General features: G+C 54.9%; 2 protein-coding genes across 2 annotated transcripts in view; both read left to right on the forward strand.

Annotated features, from left to right (window-relative positions):
* LOC141998061 (killer cell lectin-like receptor subfamily F member 1) overlaps positions 1-21,115 on the forward strand; it is a 93,379-nt gene that overhangs the window by 41,092 nt on the left and 31,172 nt on the right. The window lies entirely within an intron of this gene.
* Positions 13,854-20,379, forward strand: LOC141998554 (C-type lectin domain family 2 member D-like). Its single transcript, XM_074971422.1, has 5 exons — positions 13,854-13,959; positions 15,065-15,166; positions 16,294-16,481; positions 17,224-17,327; positions 19,932-20,379. The coding sequence occupies exons 1-5, from the start codon at positions 13,866-13,868 to the stop codon at positions 20,080-20,082; spliced, it is 639 nt and encodes a 212-aa protein (XP_074827523.1). The 5' UTR covers positions 13,854-13,865; the 3' UTR covers positions 20,083-20,379.

The raw sequence follows: 21,115 nt of genomic DNA on the forward strand, positions 1-21,115 counted from the left end.
TAGGGGAATGGTTGAAGCAGAATCCACTCGCCTATTGGAATTTCACAGGGCATTTGAGGGAGGCAAATTGTAGTCCCCCGAACTGTCATTTGAACCGACTCAGGTCTCCCCCATTAAAGAAGAGCCATAGGATTTGTTATGACCATAATGGGACCTAGCTTTTAACTCCCAGCTGAATCCTGACACCAGCAGAGATAACAGCGCCCCCAGCGGCCAGGTTGAGTCTCTGGGTTCAGTTCTGCCCTAGTCGGGGGTGTCATCCGTCTTATTTGTTTCAACACTGAGTTTCCCTCGAGGTTTCCCATTGGGAAACAGCCTGGGTCTGTCTCTGTTCAGCTTTTATAAGCTCACACGGGCAAACCTCAAGGAATTACATTTGAATGCACCAAGCCAGAGATTCCTACATCGAGCCCAGAACTTGTGACTGAGTTAGAGCAGATCGTTCGTAAGAGAGCAACTCCGTGTAAAGACTTGGAGTGAATTCTCTCCTCTCCGGCCTCCCAGCACCTTGCTTTCCTGACCTATAGTGTGCCCGGCTGTTTGAGTGCTGACCCTGAGAAAAGCCCTCACGAGTACATTGAGCCTGAAGGCTTTTTACTAGGGCTGGCAAGCGATTAAAAAAAATAATCGTGCTTAATCGCACTGTTAAACCATAAGAGACTATCATTTATTTAAATATTTTTGGATGGTTTCTACATTTTCAAATATATTGATTTCAGTTACAACAGAATACAAAGTGTACGGTGCTCACTTTATATTTTTGGTTACAAATATTTGCACTGTAAAAAACAAAAGAAAGAGAATATTTCAATTCACCTAACACAAGTACTGGAGTGCAATCTCTTTATCATGAAAGTTGAACTTACAAATGTAGCATTATGTACAAAAAATAACTGCATTCAAAAATAACAACAGCCCCCAGAGGGGTGATGGAGAAGTTGGCCGGTCCTCAGGAGCAGGGCAGGTGAGGTAAACTGTGGGTTTCCTTCTGGTTTTATCCTTCTGCTTCAAAGTAGTAACTGATGGTTCAAAAAAACCAGAGAAAAAACCCAGCCCGGGGAGGGGGAGGGGACAGAGGTTCGTCTCAAGCTTTTTTTCTTTTTTGTGCCATTGGTCGGGCTGATTATGAGAAACATATAAAAAACATATAAAAATAGCACCGGTTGGATGAGATGGATAGATAAGAGTCTTAGCAGTTTCAGCCAAAGATACTGTGCTAAAAATTGAAGCTCTGCATGTGCAGCTATTTTTTTTTTTTTTTCAAACCACAGGGTGTAACTCCTGGCAACCCCAGCTGGGTGCCTGTCAGATCAGGTCTCTGTAGCCCTGGGGGGTGGAGGGGCCGATGGCGTTTAAGTGGGTTCAATCACCATGGCACTGTGTGAGGATGTGACGCAGCAGGGAGGGGGGAGTGTTGACCTGGGAATCTGCCCTGGGGATGGGAGACCTGAGAGCCTGTCACCTGAGCCAGGAGGGGGAGGGGGCGGTAACACCTCTGCCCAGGAATGTGAAGACAGGCTGCAGGAGGGAGCCTGCTGGGGGGGTTTAGTTTCAGTTTGGGGCTGGGTGGAGGAACGCAGGGAACCCCAGGGCTGGGGTCTAAGCTCCCTGCTCCCCCAGAAGGACTTGACTGAGGGGTCCTGGTTGTACTCACAAGCTCTGTTTTGGACTGTGTTCCTGTGGTCCAATAAACCTTCTGTTTTACTGGCTGGCTGAGAGTCACAGTGAATCCCAGGAAGAGGGGTGCAGTGTCACAGTGCAGAGGCTTGTGGTTTGAGTGTCATACTGCAGAGGCTTGTGGCTTGAAGAGAATGTGGTTTTAGTGTCTGTTCTCCTTTGCTTAGTGTCTGTGGTATCAACCCTCCTTGCAGCAGAGGCAGGTCAATTAAAGGTTCTGGGAAATTTGCAAATTGGCCAAGAGGGAGAGCGAGAGCTGCAGCACCACCCACAGCACCCGACACTTTAAAGGGACCACAAGGGTCTCTCATTCCGCTTTCAAGGGCCCCGGAGCGCGGGGTGGAGCAGTCAGAGCTCCGCAGAGGCTGGGGAGGCTCCGGGCGCGGATGGTCGCTGCTGAGCAGGTAAGAAAGCTGCAACCCGCGCTGGGCCCGTGGGGGGAGCGCCGGGACACTGGGGGGCAGGGGCTGGAACCCCCCGAACCCCCCCCCGCCGGAACCCCGACTCGTGGGCTGGGCATCGCCGTTCGGCGACCGCTCCCCATAAGGGACTCCCTCCCCTCTCCAGGCTGGGGGGGGTCCTCCATCCCTTCCCCCTCTCCGGGCTGGGGGGGGCGGGGGTCCCTCGCCTCTAATTCGCAGGTTTCTGATGCTTAAGTTTTGCCGATGCCCACGTCCTGGAAGGGAAGGAGCTGTCCCTGCCTGGCAAGCCGGACCTCTGCCTGCATGAAGTCTCTGCTGTTTAACTGATTTCAGATTCCTGCCCCTGGTTGGAGCTGAATTCACACTGCTGCGGGGTGGCGGGGGGGGGGCAGTCTCTCAGAGCCCCACAAGTCTTGCCCATCCCAGCGGCCTTTCAACCCTCTGGCTCTCTGTCTGTGCATGCTCAGTGTAGTCCAGGGGTCCTCAAACTGGGGGTCGTGAGGTTATTGGTGGGGTCACGAGCTGTCAGCCTCCACCCCCAAACCCTGCTTCACCCCAGCCATTATAACAGTGTTAAACATATTAAAGTGGTTTTTAATTTATAACGGGGGGGGGGGTTGCACTCAGAGGCTTGCTGTGTGGAAGGCGTCACCAGGACAAAAGTTGGAGAACCACTGGATAATCCATGTGGTTCTTGGGCTGGAGGCACAACCCTAAAAGGAGACGCACACGCTTCTGCTTCTCGTGCTCTCCGTTTTGCTCCGGCTGGTGGGGCTCAGGGGTAGCTGCTGCCCCTGTCCCAGGCTGGGTAGGGGGAAGGGAGGGACAGGGACCCTGGGCTGGAAGCACTGGGAATGAATTCTCAGCCAATCAGATTGTGGGGTGTGACACCAGGAGCATGGGCGAGGGCATGAAGCCAGAGAACTGGGTGGGGAATGGAGGGGCAACAGCTCCGGAGCCCATTGGGGTGGCATTGGGACAGGGGTGCTTGGGAGAGACACCACTGGTCACAATCCTGTAAGTGGGGACTGGATGAACACGAGTGAATGTCACCACGTGCCTGAGGGATCCCAGCAGGCCAGGGCCAAGGACCGAAGTGAGATCCCTCCATCTGGTCCCTCCAGGGCCTGGTGAGGGGATATAAGGGGGGAATCCTGATACAGGGACCCCACAACCAGTTCTAAACAATGGAGGCAATGTCTTGACTGACAGGTCTGGGAGGAACTGTCCGAGCTCCCCTTAGAGAGAGGCTTGCCACGTTCAGACAATCTGCATGGGGCCAGGAGGTGACCAGCTCTGCAAACCAGCTGCCCAGCCACCCCAGAGGGGCCTGATCCCAATCCAGCGCTCGCCCAGAGTCCAGATGGATCCAGCAGCTTCTCCCTCTGCCGGGGCACCGCAGCCCACAGGGCATCTTCATGGCAGGGATGGGCTTGGCACAGCCCCAGGTACCGCACTTCTCTGCCCGGGATGGGGAGGGGGAGAGGCTAAACACGGACCCTGCAGGGCTGAGTGGCAGCAGGTGCAGCTGGCTGGTCCCTGTGCGGATCCCCCCATTGGGATCTGCTGCAGCTGCTCTTGGGGGGACAGGGAAGGGGCCCTATGGCCAGGCAGGGGGTGCAGCTGTGTGTGCAATGGGTGCAGGGGCTGGAGTTGGGGGGGAGGTTGTGGGAACTGGGGTGGGTGGGATGGGGGATTTCACAGCAGCTGTAATGAGTGGACTGAAATGGTTCCATTGACTTTTGTTTTAGGAAAAATTGGGTGTTTGATTAAAGGCAAGTTTTTGTGGAAAGTGTCGGCTTTAATAGAAAACATTCACTGTCTTCTTGGAAAATTCAAAAACCAAAAATTGTTCTGTTTTCAATCATTCTTGATTAATTTTTTCTGATTCTGGTAGAATATTTTGGCAGGGTTGGCCAGTTTTGTCAGAAGTTTTTCTTGTTCTAGCCCTCCTGGCTGGGGAGAAAAGCTTGAAAAGGTGACCCCTAAAGGCTCCACCACCAGGAGATCAAGAACAGAACCCAAAGTTGTTTTCAAAATCTCATCTTGTTTCAGCCAATCTCATGGTTTTGGGGGACTCTGACTTGTGATTTTTGGTCACTGGGGATTGGCCACATGGGCTAGAACCAGCTTGGCCAGGATCCAGATGTTAACCCCAGTGTAGAGGGCTCTGGCAGTGGCCCATACCCATCAGCTGTGGGGGACAGGAGAGAGATTTGATGTGTTCCCGGCCCCTTCTCTTGCTAATATGAACCTCAGGGAAGACGCATTATAAACTGGGGGATCAGTGACATTCAGGACAAGGCAACACTGAAAATACTCAGCAGTGTTAGAGTTACTTTGCTCTGACACTCTCAGCCCTGGTGGAGCAGAGCCCCCGGGCCTTCCCTGAACACACGCACAGATACCCCTGCAATGGGGGTTCCGAGCTAGGAGTGGGGCAGGGGGACCCCTGGGCACCAACTCCTCACCGCACTCTCCTCTCCCTGTTCTCTCTCTCTCTCTCTCCAGATCCAGCCAGCCGGAGCGGGGTGGCAGCTCCTCCTGCCCCACAGGGACCCCTTGCTGCAGCCGTAGTGAGTAAGTGTTGGGGAGCAAACCCCTCTGCCAGGGCTCTCCCAGGCCGGGATCTCGGTATCTGGGGGCGGGGGGATTTGCTGGGGGGTGTCTCTGTTCTGCGCTCTCACAGCCCCGCTTTCCTCTCTCTGTTAAATCTCCTGGGGTGGGATCCACCTTCCACCCCTCCGCTGACCTGCCTGTGCCCCTCTCCTCTCTCTGCCAGGCCCCTGCCTTCGCTTGGAGCTCTCGCCGGGGAGGGGCTGCTGCTGCTGACTCTGCTCTGAGCTCTGCCTGAGGATGGGGGAGATGCACTCGGCCCCTGGAGGGGTCAGGAACCGAAGGTAGAGAGCATCTCGCAGGGGTTGCCTGGGAACTAGTTCATGGTTTGAGATTGTCTAGCTCAGCATTTGTCCAACTGGGAGTCCTGACCCAAAAGGGGGTTGCAAGGCTATGGCGGGGGGAGGGTGGGGGTCAAGAGATCACAAAAATATTCTCAGGGGAGGGGAGCAGGAGGGGAAGAGGGCTACAACAGCTGCCCCTCTCCAGCTGCCCAGCTCTGAGGGCAGTGCCCCGCCCGTAGCAGCCCAGAAGTGAGGGTGGCAATACCATGCGTATGTTTCTATGAGTCCGTACAGTAACTTGCTATGACTATTTGGGGGTCGGGGGTTGTCATAGCCTGAAATATTTTCAAAGTGGGGCCAGCAAAACCAAAAGTTTGAGAAGCCCGGGTCTAGCTTATTCTGACACCTGTTGCTCCCAGCCTTCCCCCAGCTGGTTTTATAGAGCTGGTGAGGCTCCATCTAGTGTCCGATGATAGTAAAGCAAGAGGGAAAAAAGTGATCCAGGCAACTCCAGACCCATTCATCGAAGCCCAGCTGAGTAGTAGGCAAGGGGCTGTAGAACGCACTGTGAGGGAAGGATGATGAAATTCATGGAGGTAGATGGCAAGGGGGATGTAACCGAAGGTAGATGGGGCCAGACTAACCCGAGTTCCGTCTTTGAGACGAGAACGGATTGATTAGACAAGGGAAATGCAGCAGATCTAATATACTTGGACTTCAGTAAAGCATTTGATACGGTACCACATGGGAAATAATTAGCTAAATTAAAGAAGGTGGGGATCAGGACAAGCATTGTAAGGTGGGTGAGGAACCGACTGGAGGGGAGAAGGCTGAAAGATGAACTATGGGACCAGAGGGAGGTTCCTAATGGAGTTCTTCAAGGATCTGTTTTGGGATCCATCTTCATTAATCTCTTTACTAATGGTGTTAACATGAAAAGTAGGAGAGTGATAACAAAACTTACTGATGATAAAAAGCTGGGAAACGTGGTCAGTACAGAGGAGGGTCAGAATCTTACACAGGAAGATCTGGATGACCTTGTAGACTGGAGTAACAGAAAAAAGATGAAATTTAATAGTACCGGGTGCAAGATCCTGCACTTAGGGTCTAATCATAAGAATTTCTGCTGTATGCTGGGGGCTCATCAGTTGGAGGAGACAGAGGAAGAGCGAGACCTTCCTGAGTTGGTCGATTACAAGATGATGGAGCCACCAATGTGATGTGACCCATGAAGAAGGCAAATGTGACTCTAGGATGCATCAGCTGAGGCCTTTCCAGTAGAGATAGAGAAGCATTAATGACGTTGTACATGGCACTGGGGGGCCCTCATCTGGAATGGAGGGTCTGTCCTATGAGAGGAGAAAGGGAGAGCTGGGCTGGTTTAGTCAAGCAAAAGGAAGGCTGAGAGGGGATCTGATGGCTCTCCATAAATACATTGGGGGGGGGGGGGGCTAGACACCAGGGAGGGTGAAGAGCTGTTCTACATAAAGGACAATGTAGGCACAAGAACAAATGAGGATCAACTGGCCAAGAACAAGTTCAGGCTGAAGATCAGAAGGTTTCTAACCATTGGATGAGGGAGGTTCTGGATCAGCTTCCAAAAGGAATTGTGGAGCAAACAACTTGATTAGTTTTAAGATCGCTTTGGACACATTTGAGTGTGATTTGCATGACAGGGTTACTTGTGGTGGTGGGGGTTGGACTGGCTAACTCTGGGGTCTTTTCTGGCATATGTCTTATAGTCCCAAGTCTCATGCTTCAGGTGGTCACCTGCAAGGGTCAGGAAGGGACTTCTCTCTCTCCCCCCTCCCCCCGCCCATGTATTCTGGGTTGGGGGCAGTGTTTGTTGTTTCCATCCTCTGAAGCATCAGAGTTAGCCCTGGCTGGAGGTGGGACACTGGATGGGGTGGGCCAGTTCTCTGGAGTGGAACCAAGCTTTCGTTCTCTCAGGAGCTTGGGTGGCTGGATCTCATGCTGGGTCACATGCTCAGGGTCTCAGTTATTGCCATATGTGGGGTTGGGAAGGAATTTTCTCCCAGATCAGATTGGCAGGGAGCTAGGGGGTGTTCGCCTGCTGGGACCAACTGGGTATCTCTCTCTTAATCAGTTCTGTTAGAGGCACCTGCTTTGCAGTTCCAGAGGTCACTGATCAGCCCCAGCAGATGACCCCCAGCCAGGGGGCACTGGGAAGTTCATTTTCAAGAGGATTTCATGGCTCATGATGAACTGGGCATGCAGATCCCTTAGGTAGCTCTGAAAATCGCTTCCTGGGGAATGAAGATACCTGGCTAGTGGGGCAGGGAAAAAAAAAAACAAAAAGGAAAAAAAAAACCCACACCTCCCCCACTTTTTTGATGGCTTAAAATATTGAGTAAAATACTTCCCCTGTGGCCTGTGCAGTGCAAGAAATAGCCTCTGGCACCCCTGGTGGTGCTGTGAATGGGTTTGGCTGTCATGGGGGTGCAATGGGCATGTTACTTATGAATGGTGAAGCCTTGAGTTATAGAATCACGGACTTGTAGGACCGGAAGGGACCTCAAGAGATCAGTCCAGTCCAGTCCCCGGCACTCATGGCAGGACTAAGGATTATCTAGAGCATCCCTGACAGGTGTTTGTCTAACCTGCTCTTAAAAATCTCCAATGATGGAGATTCCACAGCCTCCTTGGGCAATTTATTCCAGGGCTTAACCACGCTGACAGGTGGGAAGTTTTTCCTAATGTCCAACCTAAACCTCCCTTGCTGCAGTTTAAGCCCATTGCTGCTTGTCCTGGCCTCAGAGGCAAATGAGAATTTTTTTTCTCCCTTCTCCTTGTAACCACTTTTTAGGTACTTGAAAACTGTTAAAATGTCCCCTTTCTGTCTTCCCTTTTCCAGACTAAACAAACTCAATTTTTTCAATCTTCCCTCAGAGGTCGTGTTTTCTAGACCTTTCATCATTTTTGTTGCTCTTCTCTGGACTTGCTCCAATTTGTCCACATCTTTCCTGAAATGTAGCCCCCAGAACTGGACACAGTCCTCCAGGTGAGGCCTAATCAGCCTGGAGCAGAGCGGAAGAATGATGTCTCATGTCTTGCTTACAGTACTCCTGCTAATACATCCCAGAACGATGTTCGCTTTTTTTGCAACAATGTTACATAGACTGTCATCAGATGTCTTTTTGAGGTTATGGAGAAGAAGAATCAGGATTAGTAAAACCGTTGTTTATATTTGATAAGCATTTATGAGACTTTAGGATGGGTGCAATTTCTATAAAATTGGCATAATGGCTGTTGATGGAGCCTCACAGGTGAACTGCATCTCCATAGAGATCACTCCAAGTGAGTGTCAAAGGAACCCGCTTACCGCCCCACTGTGTATCCTGTATCTGCCACAGAAGGAGTGATGAGAATCAAGAGAGTTGTCCGGGGTAACCTAGGGCCATAACCGCAGAGGGGTGAGGTGGGATTGAGGAGTATTGACAAATCTATGGTGGGGGGAGCTGAGGCCTGGGATAGCCGGGAGCTGCAGGTTGGGCTTGAGGGGCAATGAGGTGTTTGTCTACACTGAGACCGCTCATAGCCTGACATGGTTGTCCAATTTGGTTCCTTGTTCAATCGTTTTGCCTTCATCCATCTGCCTGCATGGGCAGCACAAACCTCCCTGCACTCGGCCCTTTAACCCAGCCGTGGGGCTCTGTGCTTGGATTGTAGATTTCAACCCTACTTTGTGCCTTGCTGTGAACATCACGTTGCAGCTGCCATTGGGAGATGCCATTAGGGGTCACTACAGAGCAGCGGATGGCCAAACAGCCAGTCCCCTGCTCCCGACACAGCCCCAGGATGACCCTGAGAGCAGCGACCTGGAGGAGATGGAAGTGGAGGAGATGGGAGAACAAGAGGACGAGGAGATGGATGTGGATTAGGACATCGCTCTGAATGTGATCTGTATAGTGCTATATGGACCATAGGATGTGCCCATTAGGAGGGGCACTGTTTACACACCGAGACCTCTCTCAGGGATTTTTTAAAATGTATTTTATTATTACGTTCTCCTCTGCACTTACAAGCTTACCCAGGATAAGGTCCGTGATTCTGAACCCTAGCAGGAGGGTTACAATAGCTGGAATGGGGGTGCAACAGTGGGCATATCTCTGTAAACACTCCTGACTGTGCAAAGCTGTTTGAAAGGTGGATTCTTGTTCTTGAAACACTGGAGATGAGAGCTGGTCGAAATGTTTCAATGATTTTCAATAAAAAGCTTTTTTTCCTTTTCAACAGCAAGATTTTTCATGCACAGTTGTCGGCCTTTTTGTTTGTTTGCCAAAAATAAATATTTTAATACTTTTTGATAATTTCCAAAATGCAGAGCAAAAATACTGGTTTCCTGAAAAAGTGGATTTTTGGCAAACAAAATAAATAACTGTTTTGGATTAAACATTTGAACAAAAATGAAGAAAAGTGGGTTTGTTTCAAACACGTTGAAATGAAAACAACTTTGCCATTGTGCATGAAACTGGCTTTTTGTATTTTGACCAGCTCTACTGGAGGCCACACTGTTAACAGTCTTCGTTGTTTTAAAAGATATATCCTAGAAGGGGCATTAAAACCTGGCATTGGGATCTGAATGCACTGTGATTTGTACATCTGTGCAGTATTCCTACAGATCAGACGTTTCTATTCTTCTGATGATTTATGATGCTGGAAAGCAAGGGATTGTGTCGTAGAAAATCCAGGGTTTTGAACCAGATGCTTTTAAGACGAATGTATTTCTTTATTTTGAGGTATAAAAATACACTTTTATTTGTTCTGTCACCTTATTTATTCGGCTCTGTCCTTTGCCCACCCGTCTCTCCACCATCTGCTTGGGCTTTGCCGCTTAATTCATACAATTACACTCCCCTCTCCTTTCCCTGTAGCACAGTTCCTAGTCCAGTCCCCTTGCTCCCTGTTGGAAACAAGAGAGGGACAAGCGCTGGCAACCAAAACAGCCTGGGTGCAGGTAAATAGACCAAAGTGTTGCTAAAAAAACACCCTGTTTCCATAAAGAGATTGGGCTAGTACCTTTGGGCTATTGGTGCAATAGATAATAGCTGGCAACCCTTTGAGTCATAGGTCATGCCCCCAAAGCCATCCTGCTTCTGCCAGAGCTGGACGTGAATGTCTCTTTAACCGAGGCACTGATTTCCGGGGGGGGCTTGACCCCTGCTCTGCCCCAGGCCCCACCTCTTCCCAACCCAGCCCTCCCCCGAGCTTGCCCCCTCAGCACCTCCTGCTCACCGCTGAACAGCTGATCACAAGCAGATGGGAGGTGCTGGGGGGGCTGATCCTCAGGTGGCCTGCAGACCAGAGCGCTAACTCGGACGATATTTGATGTTTTATGTGGAGTCCCAGCTCCTAGAGACAAGTGAGTGTGGGAGAATCTCGGCTTTGGTTTAAAAATTAAAGGACGTTCATAGCCCTCAGCGTCATGGAGAAAGGCCTGAAAACGTGCCCACAGGCTGTAAAACCAGGCAGGGGAGAAACAGGCTGTATCCTTGTTTAATACCTTGCTGATTTTTAAGCTAATCTCTTGATTTGAGGGTTGGCAGGTTTGGGCCCACCCGTGGGTGCTCTGGGGCTGGAGCACCCGTGGGGAAAAATTTGTGGGTGCTCTGCACCCACCAGCAGCCAAGCTCCCCGCCCCCCACCCCCAACCGCCTCCACTCCTCCCCCTCCCAGCGGCCCCTTCTCTGCCCTCCCCAAACAGCTGTAGCAAGCGCTGGGAGGGAGGGGGAGGAGCGGGATTGTGGGGCGCTCAGGGGCCGGGGTGGGGATTTGGGGAAGGAGTCGGAATAGGGGCAGGGAGGGGGCGGAGTTGAGGCGGGGACTTTGGGGAAGGGGTTGGAAAGGGGGCGGGGGTGGAGCGGGGCGCGGCAGAGGGGGGTCAGCACCCACCTGCCCCGCGGAACTTTCCCTAGCTGGAGATTGGAGCTCTTGGGACTAAGATCCAACCCCCCCCCCGCACTGTCTGAGCCCCCCCCCCCTTTGCTGTCAGCCCAGCCGAGATCACCTGAGCAGCCCGCAGTCGGAGGGGGAGGCAAACCAGCAAGGAACCGACCTGCTCTGCAGTGAGACCCGTGGAGACGGGGGGTCTGTGGGCAGGAGAGAAGAGCTGGGCACATGGAGGTAAAGTTCGGCCCCCAGGGAGAGGGAATAAATCTGTCTGGGGGTGGAGGAGCAGGCGGGGGGGGGGTTACAAACCCAACGAGAACCCCGATGACGTGGGACCCTGTTTGTTGCCATCTTGGCTCCCCCTCGCTGAAGTTCAGGATCACTATCGCTCTCCCCCCGGGCACAACCGTCCCGCGTCTGACTCGGTCCGGCCAGCCCGGGGTCTTCTGCCTCCGGGAGCCGCCCGTCCCGGCTGCTTGGAGGGAAGGGGCCGGGAACCCGGCAGCAGACAGCTGGGGGGGGCGGGGGGGCGCCCCGCTTTGAGAGCTGATCCCCAGCAGCAGGGACAAGTCTGAGAACCAGGCAGGTCATTTTCGGCAGTCCGAGCCAGCCAGCGGGCGGGGCGCTGGGTTCCGGACAGGCCGGAGGAACCCCCCCTTAGGGCCTTTGGTCAGGGCAGAGGTGGGGTGTCCGGCCGGGCCCCACCCCCCGCCGCGAGCCGAGTTCACCCCAAGACGAGCTGCGTGGGGCCAGGAGGTGACCGGCCCTGCAAACCAGCTGCCCAGCCACCCCAGAGGGGCCTGGTCCCAACCCAGCGCTCGCCCGGAGCCCAGATGGATCCAGCAGCTTCTCCCTCTGCCGGGGCACCGCAGCCCACAGGGCATCTTCATGGCAGGGATGGGCCTGGCACAGCCCCAGGTACCACACTTCTCTGCCCGGGACGGGGACGGGGAGAGGCTAAACACGGACCCTGCAGGGCTGAGCGGCAGCAGGTGCAGCTGGCTGGTCCCTGTGCGGATCCCCCCATTGGGATCTCCTGCAGCTGCTCTTGGGGGGACAGGGAAGGGGCCCTATGGCCAGGCAGGGGGCGCAGCTGTGTGTGCAATGGGTGCAGGGGCTGGAGTTGGGGGGGAGGTTGTGGGAACTGGGGTGGGTGGGAATGTCCTTCCTCGGGCGGGGGCGGAGTCACCATGAGGCTTTAAAGCGCAGCAGGTCAGAGCCCCGCAGAGGCTGGGGAGTCCCCGGGCGAGGACGGTCGCTGCTGAGCCGGTGAGAAACGTGCGACCCGCGCCGGGCTCGTGGGGGGAGCGCCAGACACTGGGCGGCAGGGGCTGGACCCCGACCCCTGGCCTGGGCATGGTCTCTGTCCCCCGCCCTTTCCCCCTCTCCGGGCTGGGGGCCCATCTGTGTCTTCCCCCCCTTCCCCCTCTCCGGGCTGGGTGCGGGGGGCCTGTCTGTGTCTTCCCCCTCTCCGGGCTGGGCGGGGGGGGGGGTCCTGTCTGTGTCTTCCGCCCCTCCTTCCCCCTCTCCGGGCTGGGCGGAGGCAGGGCGCCCGTCTGTGTCTTCCCCCCCTCCTTCCACCTCTCCGGGCTGGGCGGGGGGGTCCTGTCTGTGTCTTCCCCCCCTCCTTCCCCCTCTCTGGGCTGGGCGGGGGCGGGCGCCCGTCTGTGTCTCCCCCCCCTCCTTCCCCCTCTCCGGGCTGGGCGGGGGGGGGCGCCCGTCTGTGTCTCCCCCCCCTCCTTCCCCCTCTCCGGGCTGGGCGGGGGGGGCCGTCTGTGTCTTCCCCCCCTCTTCCCCCTCTCTGGGCTGGGCGGGGGGGGCCATCTGTGTCTTCCCCCCCTCTTCCCCCTCTCCGGGCTGGGCGGGGGGGGGCCGTCTGTGTCTTCCCCCTCCTCCCTCTCCGGACTGGGCAGGGGGAGGCCCGTCTGTGTCTCCCCCTCCCTTCACCCTCTCCGGGCTGTGCGGGGGGGGCCTCTCTTTTTTCCCCCTACCTTCTCCTCTGGGGGCAGGGCCTCTTTTAGGTGTCTGGTGGCTCTCCCCACCCCCCTGCTCTGCTCGCTGGGGTGGGGCACCTGTGTGCAGCATGGAGCTACCTGGGCCCTTCTCCGCCTGTGGCCCCAAGCCAGTGGGGGGGGGGGTATCAGCGCACTGTTGCCCCCTGTCCCCCGCAAGATTGGGGGTCCCAGGCCGGGCTTCCCATGGGCATCCTTCCCCTGCCTGCGTTCTCAATGAAAAAGGGGGAAGGAAAGGGTCACTCACACAATTTCACCGCCCCTCCCCACCCCCATGGGGGAAGTTTTGGACATGAAGTTTTAATGGTTCTGTCCCCCACTGAGTGGGCGCTTGGCCTTAGAAAATTACTGAAGTGTCAATCGATAAGTTGATTAAACTTGATCATTTCAATTGAGGCGTTGGACTTGGTGATTTAATTGCCTTGATTTTGCTCAATCCATCCTGGTTCTCTCCCCCGGCCCACCAACTCCCCACTCCTGTTAGGATTCTCGACTTGCTCTCGATTGCAGGAGGTATGTGTGGGGAGGGAGGGTTTTTTCCTCCTGTCAACTCCAGCTGGGTGCCTATCATGCGTGGGTGGTGCGCAGTGGGTGGGGTCCGTAGCAGATCAGGTCTCTGAAGCCCTGGGGGGCGGAGGGGCCGATGGGGTTTATGGAGGTTCAATCATCATGGCACCGCCTCTGGCAGGGGGTTGGGCTGCTGGGCAGGGAACGAGAAACCACAAATGGGGCCGCCACCCCCGCCACTGACCTGTCCTGCTGGGTCCGTCTCGACTTCCAGATCGGCTGGAGAGTCCGGAGCAGGGTGTGCGGGGAGCCAGGGCCAGGACCCCCGCCCCAGCTCGGCTTCGCTGCTGCTGAATCGGACCCGGTCACAGAGAGGAGCCGACCCCAGCCCAGCGTCTCCAGCAGCGTGAGCAGCCTGAGTGTCGCTGAGAGAGACGATGGGGCCAGCAGCTGGACCTGCTGGGAGCGAAGAGCCGCGGCAGGAGTGCCATGGTGAGGGCAATGGACACCTGGAGACTGGCGGGGAGCCAGGTAATGGGGTGTCACTGCCTGGGAACAGGCTGGAGAGAGACACTGAGGCTGCCCAACATGGGGCCAGGCTCTCAGAGGCAGCAGCCAGTGCCCAGCAACCCCCCGTCTGTGGGCAGCAGGGACTGGATCACCCCCAGGGGCTCTCAGGGCACCGATCCCTGGCTCACAGCTGCTGTCTGGCGGACACAGTGGTGGCCATGTGGCCGTGCAGGGCCCTCCTGGGCTGGGTGTGTCAGACCCCCTGTGACCGCCCTGGCCCATCTCTGCCTGGTTCGTTCTCTCCCCTTCTGCTGTGTATGGCCAGTGTGAGACCCCAGTGTGCGGGGACAGGGGCACTCGGCAGTGTGGGCCCAGCCAGCGCTCGGCAGGGGGCAGAATGGGGGTGGGGATGGTGCGGGGGGGGCAGCTTGAGCAACTGCCACCAGGACATGCAGGTCCTTATCTCTGTGCCCCTGAGCTCACCAGGCCTCCTGGCAGCCTGGCTGGGAGTGCCCAGGGGAGGGCACTGGGCTGAGGGGAAGGAGGGGCTGTTCTGCCAGCCCCAGCCGGCCTGACCCTCTGGGCTCCTCTCCCAGAGCGTCTGAGGGAAGGAGCAATCGACAGAACGGTGCATGTTCGAGTCCAGTGGTTCTCAGCCTTTCCAGAGGACTGTCCCCCTGTCAGGAGGCTGATTTGTCTTGCACTCTCCTACGTTTCATCTCACTTAAAAACCACTTGCTTCCAAAATCGGACATAAAAATACAAAAGTGTCACAGCCACTATTCCTGAAAAATTGCTGACTCTCTCATTGTTGCGTATTTAATTATGAAATAGATCAATTGGACTATCAACGCTGAACCTTTCCGTGTATAGTCTATCGAGCAGTATAAACGAGTCATTCTCTGTATGAAATTTTAGCTTGCACTGACTTAGTGCTTTTTATGTAGCCTGTCGTAACACGAGGCAAATCTCTAGATGAGTTGATGTGCCCCGTGGAAGACCTCTGCTTACCCCCAGGGGTACACGAACCGGTAGGTGAGAACCACTGTTCTAAGGCAGCTCCAGCCCTGGTGCTGTCGGGGAGACGTGTCCTCGCGGCCCTGCCTGACGAGTCTTTCTGTTTCAGACCCTCGTCATAACTGCAGGAAATGTAACTACAAGAAATGTACAATTGTGCTCGCAGTCGCCCTCGCAATCATGTTGTTAGTTCTCATCATTCTCCTGGCAGGTGAGTTCTCACCCTTCCCTTCCCCCTCTCTGCACATCCCATTCCCCCTGGAGCCACCACAGTCAGTCTCTCCTCCTGGCCTGTCTGGCTTCTGCCCCTGGGACAGAGGATTCCTGGGGGATGTTCCTCCAAGACCCCCCTCCTGCTCCCTCCCAGACCCCTGCACCTGGGCACTCTCTCTGTCGGGACTGAAATTAGCTCCCCCCGGCCCATCTCTGAGCACTTTGGGTCTAAGTCACTGTTGCCGGGCCCCAGGCACGGTCACTGATACCCGTGCAGAGTGGGGGTGATTGACGGTGCAGGGCAGCAATGAGCTGGGCCCTCTGCCTGCAGCGTCGTCCTGAGGTGCCAGCCTGGCCTTCCTGCATCCCCGGGTCGTGCCCAGTGCTGGGCAGGTGCTGGCGTGTCACTGAAAGGAGCCGTGGAACGCAGTACCGACACCTCCCTTAACGCAGTGTGAAACCCACCCCTTGGTGACCTCGGCAGGGCAGGGTCTCGTCGCGCTGTTGACGTCCCCGCCTGCACAGACAGCGTGTGCGAGCGCAGATGGCAGCTGTTTATGGTGACCGTGAACCTGGCTGGCTGCGCTGGACAGGCCGGGCAGCGGGCGTTCGGTCTCCTGAAGGGAAGGGAGTTTGTTCCCATCTTCATCTCAACCTGCCTGTCCAGGGAAGCAAAGCGCAGAGCAGGGGGAGGGGGCAGCAGTCCAGGCTAGGAGAACTCCTTGGGGTACTAGACCTGGCAAATCATGTTGAAGTTAATCTCCTACCCATAAATTACTGCCCCCGTGCTGGCCCCCTGGTAACTGTCCCCTCCCTCTGCAGCTCTCTGCACACCCCATGTTGTAACACTGAGCTTGGGCCCAGCTCTCTGTCCTGGGCTTCATGGCATGAGCGGTTTGTCAGCTGCATCCCTATTGAATGTGAACCCAAGAGAGGGAGAGCAGAGTCAGATAACCTCCCTCTGGGGCTGGATTCCCAGCGTCCTCCTGGCTCCCTCACGGCCTTTCAGTACCCACCCTGGTTCGAGGTCTCTCAGAAGCCTGGGGCGCAGGGGCTGATCTCCCCATGTTCTCCTCGGTGGGTGGCGGGTCTCGCTCACACCACGTGTCGCTGTCTCATTCTCAGTGTGGAGACCTAAGCTTCCGTCAGCTGAACCGGGGCCCATTGCTGGCCCCGCGTGCCCAGACGGCTGGATCGGATACCGAGGGAAATGCTACTATTTCTCTGAGGCCGAAAGGAACTGGACCTACAGCCTGACCTACTGCTCTGAGCTCAGCGCCTCCCTGGCTCAGATCAACAGTGAGCAGGAAATGGTGAGAGATGCTCGAATTGCAACGTTCTGGTCTTGGCTCAGCAGCTTCTGCAGGAGAACCTGGGCTCGAGGAGCAGCTCTGAGTAAATGAGCTTCCAGTTGCTGAATGCCAGGCCTGGCTGGCTGGCCCGGGGCACCTCCAGTGTCCGTGTCTGACTGCAGGGATCACTCGCTGTCAGCCCTCTCAAAAGGAGACCGCCCCTCTCTCGGGCTAGGCTGGCTTGAGTGTCTTCTGGGTGGCATGGGGCCAAAGGGGTACTGAGATCCCAGATTGACTTGAAGAGCCAGTGCTCTTGGGTAGCCAGATGAGGATAGGGGGGCTCCTCTTAGCCCTGGCCCCTTCTGGCTGAGGATTTGGTGGCTCTTCTCTCATCCCTGGCCCTTCCCAGCATCCCTTATTGAGATCAGCTGGGCTCTTTCCTTCCCCTTCCCCTGTGATGGGGAGGGGAGCTCAGCTGTTCTGTAAGGCGAGGCTTTGACACAGAATGTGGCCTTCTATAGAGAGCTGCGGGGGCAGCTCAGACCCAGCAGCACCCAAGAGCTGCTCCAGCCCCGGGCAGATTGGTGTGAGGGGGAGCTGGGTTTGGGATGGGAAAGTTAATACTGAATTACCCAGAGCTGGGCAAGAGGGAGGTGAAAATCCCCAGCCGTTCCCTGAAAACAGAGCCCTTCAATGTATCTCTGTGAGTCTCTGGTGCACAGAGCCTGTGCTCTGACCCCACCTCTCCCTCTGCTGTTTTTAGGCTTTCGTGCTGTGCTATAAAGGCAGATTTGACCACTGGATTGGCCTCCGGAGGGACCCTGGGCAGCTCTGGAAATGGGCCAATGGCACCAGATTCAACAACCTGTAAGTCCTCTGTGAATTCCCTGGGCTTTGCATCCCTGGTGTCTGCGATACCGAGTTCAGCTGACTCACCAGTCAGTGCTCTGTACTCTGCGAATTAGTGATGGGTGGAAGCAAGTGTTGTCTGCTGGCAGACTGGCCAAAGCTTTCAGATCTGTCTGGTTTTAGTGGGGCCATCTGCATTAAAGATGCCTGATAGTCACCAATGCTGAGTGCCTGGGGCTGTCATGAGAACTGGGGTACAGTACAGATGGCCCAGACGACATCCCAAGCGGGATTTCAGTGGGATGTGGGTGTGATCAAATAACCAAACCCCAGTTGAGCCGATAGCAGGGTTTGACCCTGGACCATCAGCACTGAAAGAACGGCAGAGTAGGTCACGCTGGCGGGGGACTGGCACTACATGTCCAGGAAAGCATAGAGTAAAGTACAGTAAAAATCTTAAACAAACCCAACTGTATCTAGCATCTCTAAAGAATAGGAATTCCACACTTGAAGAATAAGAATCTAGCAGCAGGAATATACTACTGACCAGGCTGGGGACTGTGAAATTCACCGAGATTAGAGAGGCTACAAAAGCAGAAAACCCAATAATAATGGGGGTTTTCAACTATCCCCATAGGATTACAGATATGGAACAGCTTCCATATGAGGGGAGACGACTAAGGGGGGGATATAGGAGGTCTATAAAATCATGAGAGGGGTCGAGAAAGTGCAGAGGGAAGTGTTGTTTACTCCTTCACGTAACGCAAGACCTAGCGGTCACACAATTAAATGAATAGGCAGCAGGTTTGACACAAACCAAAGGAAGTATTTCTGCACACAACACACAGTCAACCTGTGGAGCTTGTTGCCAGGGGATGTTGTGAAGGCCGATAGTATAACTCTGTTCAATCAAGAAGTAGATCAGTTCACAGAGGATAGCTCGACCAGTTCCTATCAGCCAGGAAGGTGAGGGATGCAACCCCATGCTCTGAGTGTCCATAAACATCTGACTGCCAGAAGCTGGGTGTGAATGGGATGGATCACTTGATCCTGACCCTGTTCTGTTCATTCCCTCGGAAGCACCTACTGCTGGCCAGTATCGGAGGACAGGACACTGGGCTAGATGGGCCATTGGTCTGACCCATGTGGCCAGTCTTAGGTACTTACAGCTGAATGGCATTTTTAAAAAAACCCTTTGCGATTGATGGGAAGCTGGAAAATGTCTCCAGAGGAGGCTTAGAAAACAAGTCAGTTGATGACCTGTAGTTTCATCCCAGCCAGATATTTTCACATATTCCAGTAAGGATGCCCTGATGTCGGCAGCAGTCTGTCTTTGTGATTGCATCCTGAGCCCCTCTGTTAGCAGGCCTGTTTGGGGTCTGTCCACACCGCAGCTGGCACCATGCCATTGCACAGAAACGAAATGAATTCTTTGCATCAGTTTTGATGGCTGAGCATGTGAGGGAGATTCCCAAACCTGAGCCGTCCTTTTTAGGTGACAAATCTGAGGAACTGTCCCAGATGGAGGTGTCATTAGAGGAGGTTTTGGAACAAATTGAGGAACTAAACAGTAACAAGTCACCAGGCCCAGGAACTCAAATGTGAAATTGCAGGACTACTAACTGTAGTCTGTAACCTATCATTTCAATCCGCTTCTGTACCCGATGACTGGAGGATAGCTAATGTGACGCCAATTTACCCGAACTGGGTAAACCGGCATCTCAGTGGGGTGTTAACCCTGAAATCTGCCACCCTGTGGGCGCCCGCCCCAGCAGAAGGCTCTGGGTGCATCATGGCCATCCCCTCAGAGCTCTTCTGGGGTGATGCTGGTGCGGGAGCCACCCACAGCCATCTGCTCAGGTGGCTGTGGGCTGGGCTCTCCCTTCTCCGGGACAGATCTCACCCCGAGCCAGAGGCTGGTGGCCTGAGGGCAGGGAGATCCCGGCCTGCCCAAAGAGTAGTGCTGGGTCTCCTCCCAGGCCAGCACATGCCTACTGTGAGTAGCCAGGATGGGACCACGGGGGAGGATGTGCCTGTGGGCCTGGACCCCACCCTGTTCCCAGGTGGGAAGCGCTGGCCTCCAGCTCTCACGGGAAGCTCTGTGTGAGTGGCTGGGGTCACCCCATGGCCGCTGGGTTTATGCTGCTGGCATTTCACTCCAGCCGCCCCCTGCAATACAGCCTGTCCTGAGAGGCCTCTGGCCTGAGAGCTGATGTAAACTGTCCAGGGAGCCCTGGACCCAGCTCTTCTGTGCGGCGTTACTGCTGCTCCTCGCCGCGCTGAGAGTCACCTGGAACCTGCGCCCGGGGCAGTTTGGGTGGGTTGGGCCTGCAGGGGCCCATCCAGACCCAGCTGGGTGTGCGGGGGGGAGTAGGAACTGGGTTAATACCCACCCGGCATAAATGCTCCATGGAGGTCAGTTGATCTTCGAACCTTTCCTGGCCTTGCTGCCCCACTGCCCCCTTTCTAGCTGGGGCCTGTGGCAGGTGCAGGAAGGGGAATCGTGAGGGGCTGTGAGTGCAGCAGCTCCCTGCACTGTGCGAGAGCGTCTCTCCCTGCCTGTGACTGATGGGAAATGTCCAACTCCTGCCTGACACCAGCTCCCTGGCTTCTGTCTTGCAGGTTTCCGATCGGAGGAGCAGGAGACTGTGCATATCTGAACGGTCTGAGTGCGGTCAGCAGCTTGCAATGCAGCAGTGAGAGACCCTGGATCTGCACCAAACCCGACGCATTTACACAGGCACAGGAGGCTGCCGTGGAAGGGGGCTGGTAACAAGAGTATTATAGAATCTAGCCCTGGAAAAGCCGGACTGTGATTTCTTGTGACCACCACATCTGAGCAATTCCGGAATATCAAGGAATGCTCTGCGCATCACTGGGCAGAGCACTGTGGACTCAGGTGAAAACCAGAGACGCTATTTCTACATCTTGTTCCCCCAGCCGTGCCGTCTCTTTTTCCACCAGTGGAACGGCTCAAATCCAGCCTTTCCAACCTACCTCAGCTGCACCAGGAACTCTGCCTAACTGAGGCAAGGCACCAGCCTCTGCTTTCACTGCCCTGACATTGCCCCGCAGAAGCACAGGAGAGTGGGTTTGTGTGGGGGGGGGGGAAAGAAAAGTGGGGGGGGAGAAAACCTGGCTTTGAGCTGGAAATGGCCCACTTTGATTATCATACACATTGTAAGGAGAGTGATCACTTTAGATAAGCTATTACCAGCAGGAGAGTGGGGTAGGGGGAGAGAAAACCTTTTGTAGTGATAAACACCCATTTTTTCATGGTTTGTGTGTATAAAAACGTCTTCTGTATTTTCCACAGTATGCATCCGATGAAGTGAGCTGTAGCTCACGAAAGCTTATGCTCAAATAAATTGGTTAGTCTCCAAGGTGCCACAAGTCCTCCTTTTCTTTTTGCGCATACAGACTAACACGGCTGCTACTCTGAAACCTCTCATGGATCAGTAACTGGTTAAAAGATAGGAAACAACAGGAATAAATGCTCAGTTTTCACAATGGAAAGAGGGAAATAGCTGGTCCCCTAAGGATAAGTACAGTTCTATCCATACACACGTGCTTCTACCACTATCGCTCAGGCCGGCTCCCCTGGTCCCCCTAAGCTACACTGCTCTACACACAGAGACATTCGTAGAGCTGCCGCGACACTAGGGCCTTTGCTGGCACCCCTCTGCTAGGAAAAATACCCTTAACCGACGTAGTCACGCTGGGAAGACTTTTCAGTGTAGACCAGGCCTCAAACAGACGTTGGACATTCAACGTTAGCAAGTTATACAATGGGAGCTTTCCCCAAA

The sequence above is a fragment of the Natator depressus genome, chromosome 14, assembly GCF_965152275.1.
Source record: "Natator depressus isolate rNatDep1 chromosome 14, rNatDep2.hap1, whole genome shotgun sequence".
Taxonomy (NCBI): Eukaryota; Metazoa; Chordata; order Testudines; family Cheloniidae; genus Natator; species Natator depressus.

Coding starts and splice junctions, on each gene's coding strand:
- LOC141998554 (XM_074971422.1), top strand. CDS start 13,866: ATGGGGCCAGCAGCTGGACCTGCTGGGAGCGAAGAGCCGCGGCAGGAG. Junction 15,167..16,293: donor TCTCATCATTCTCCTGGCAG/GTGAGTTCTCAC, acceptor TCTCATTCTCAG/TGTGGAGACCTAAGCTTCCG. Junction 16,482..17,223: donor TCAACAGTGAGCAGGAAATG/GTGAGAGATGCT, acceptor TGCTGTTTTTAG/GCTTTCGTGCTGTGCTATAA.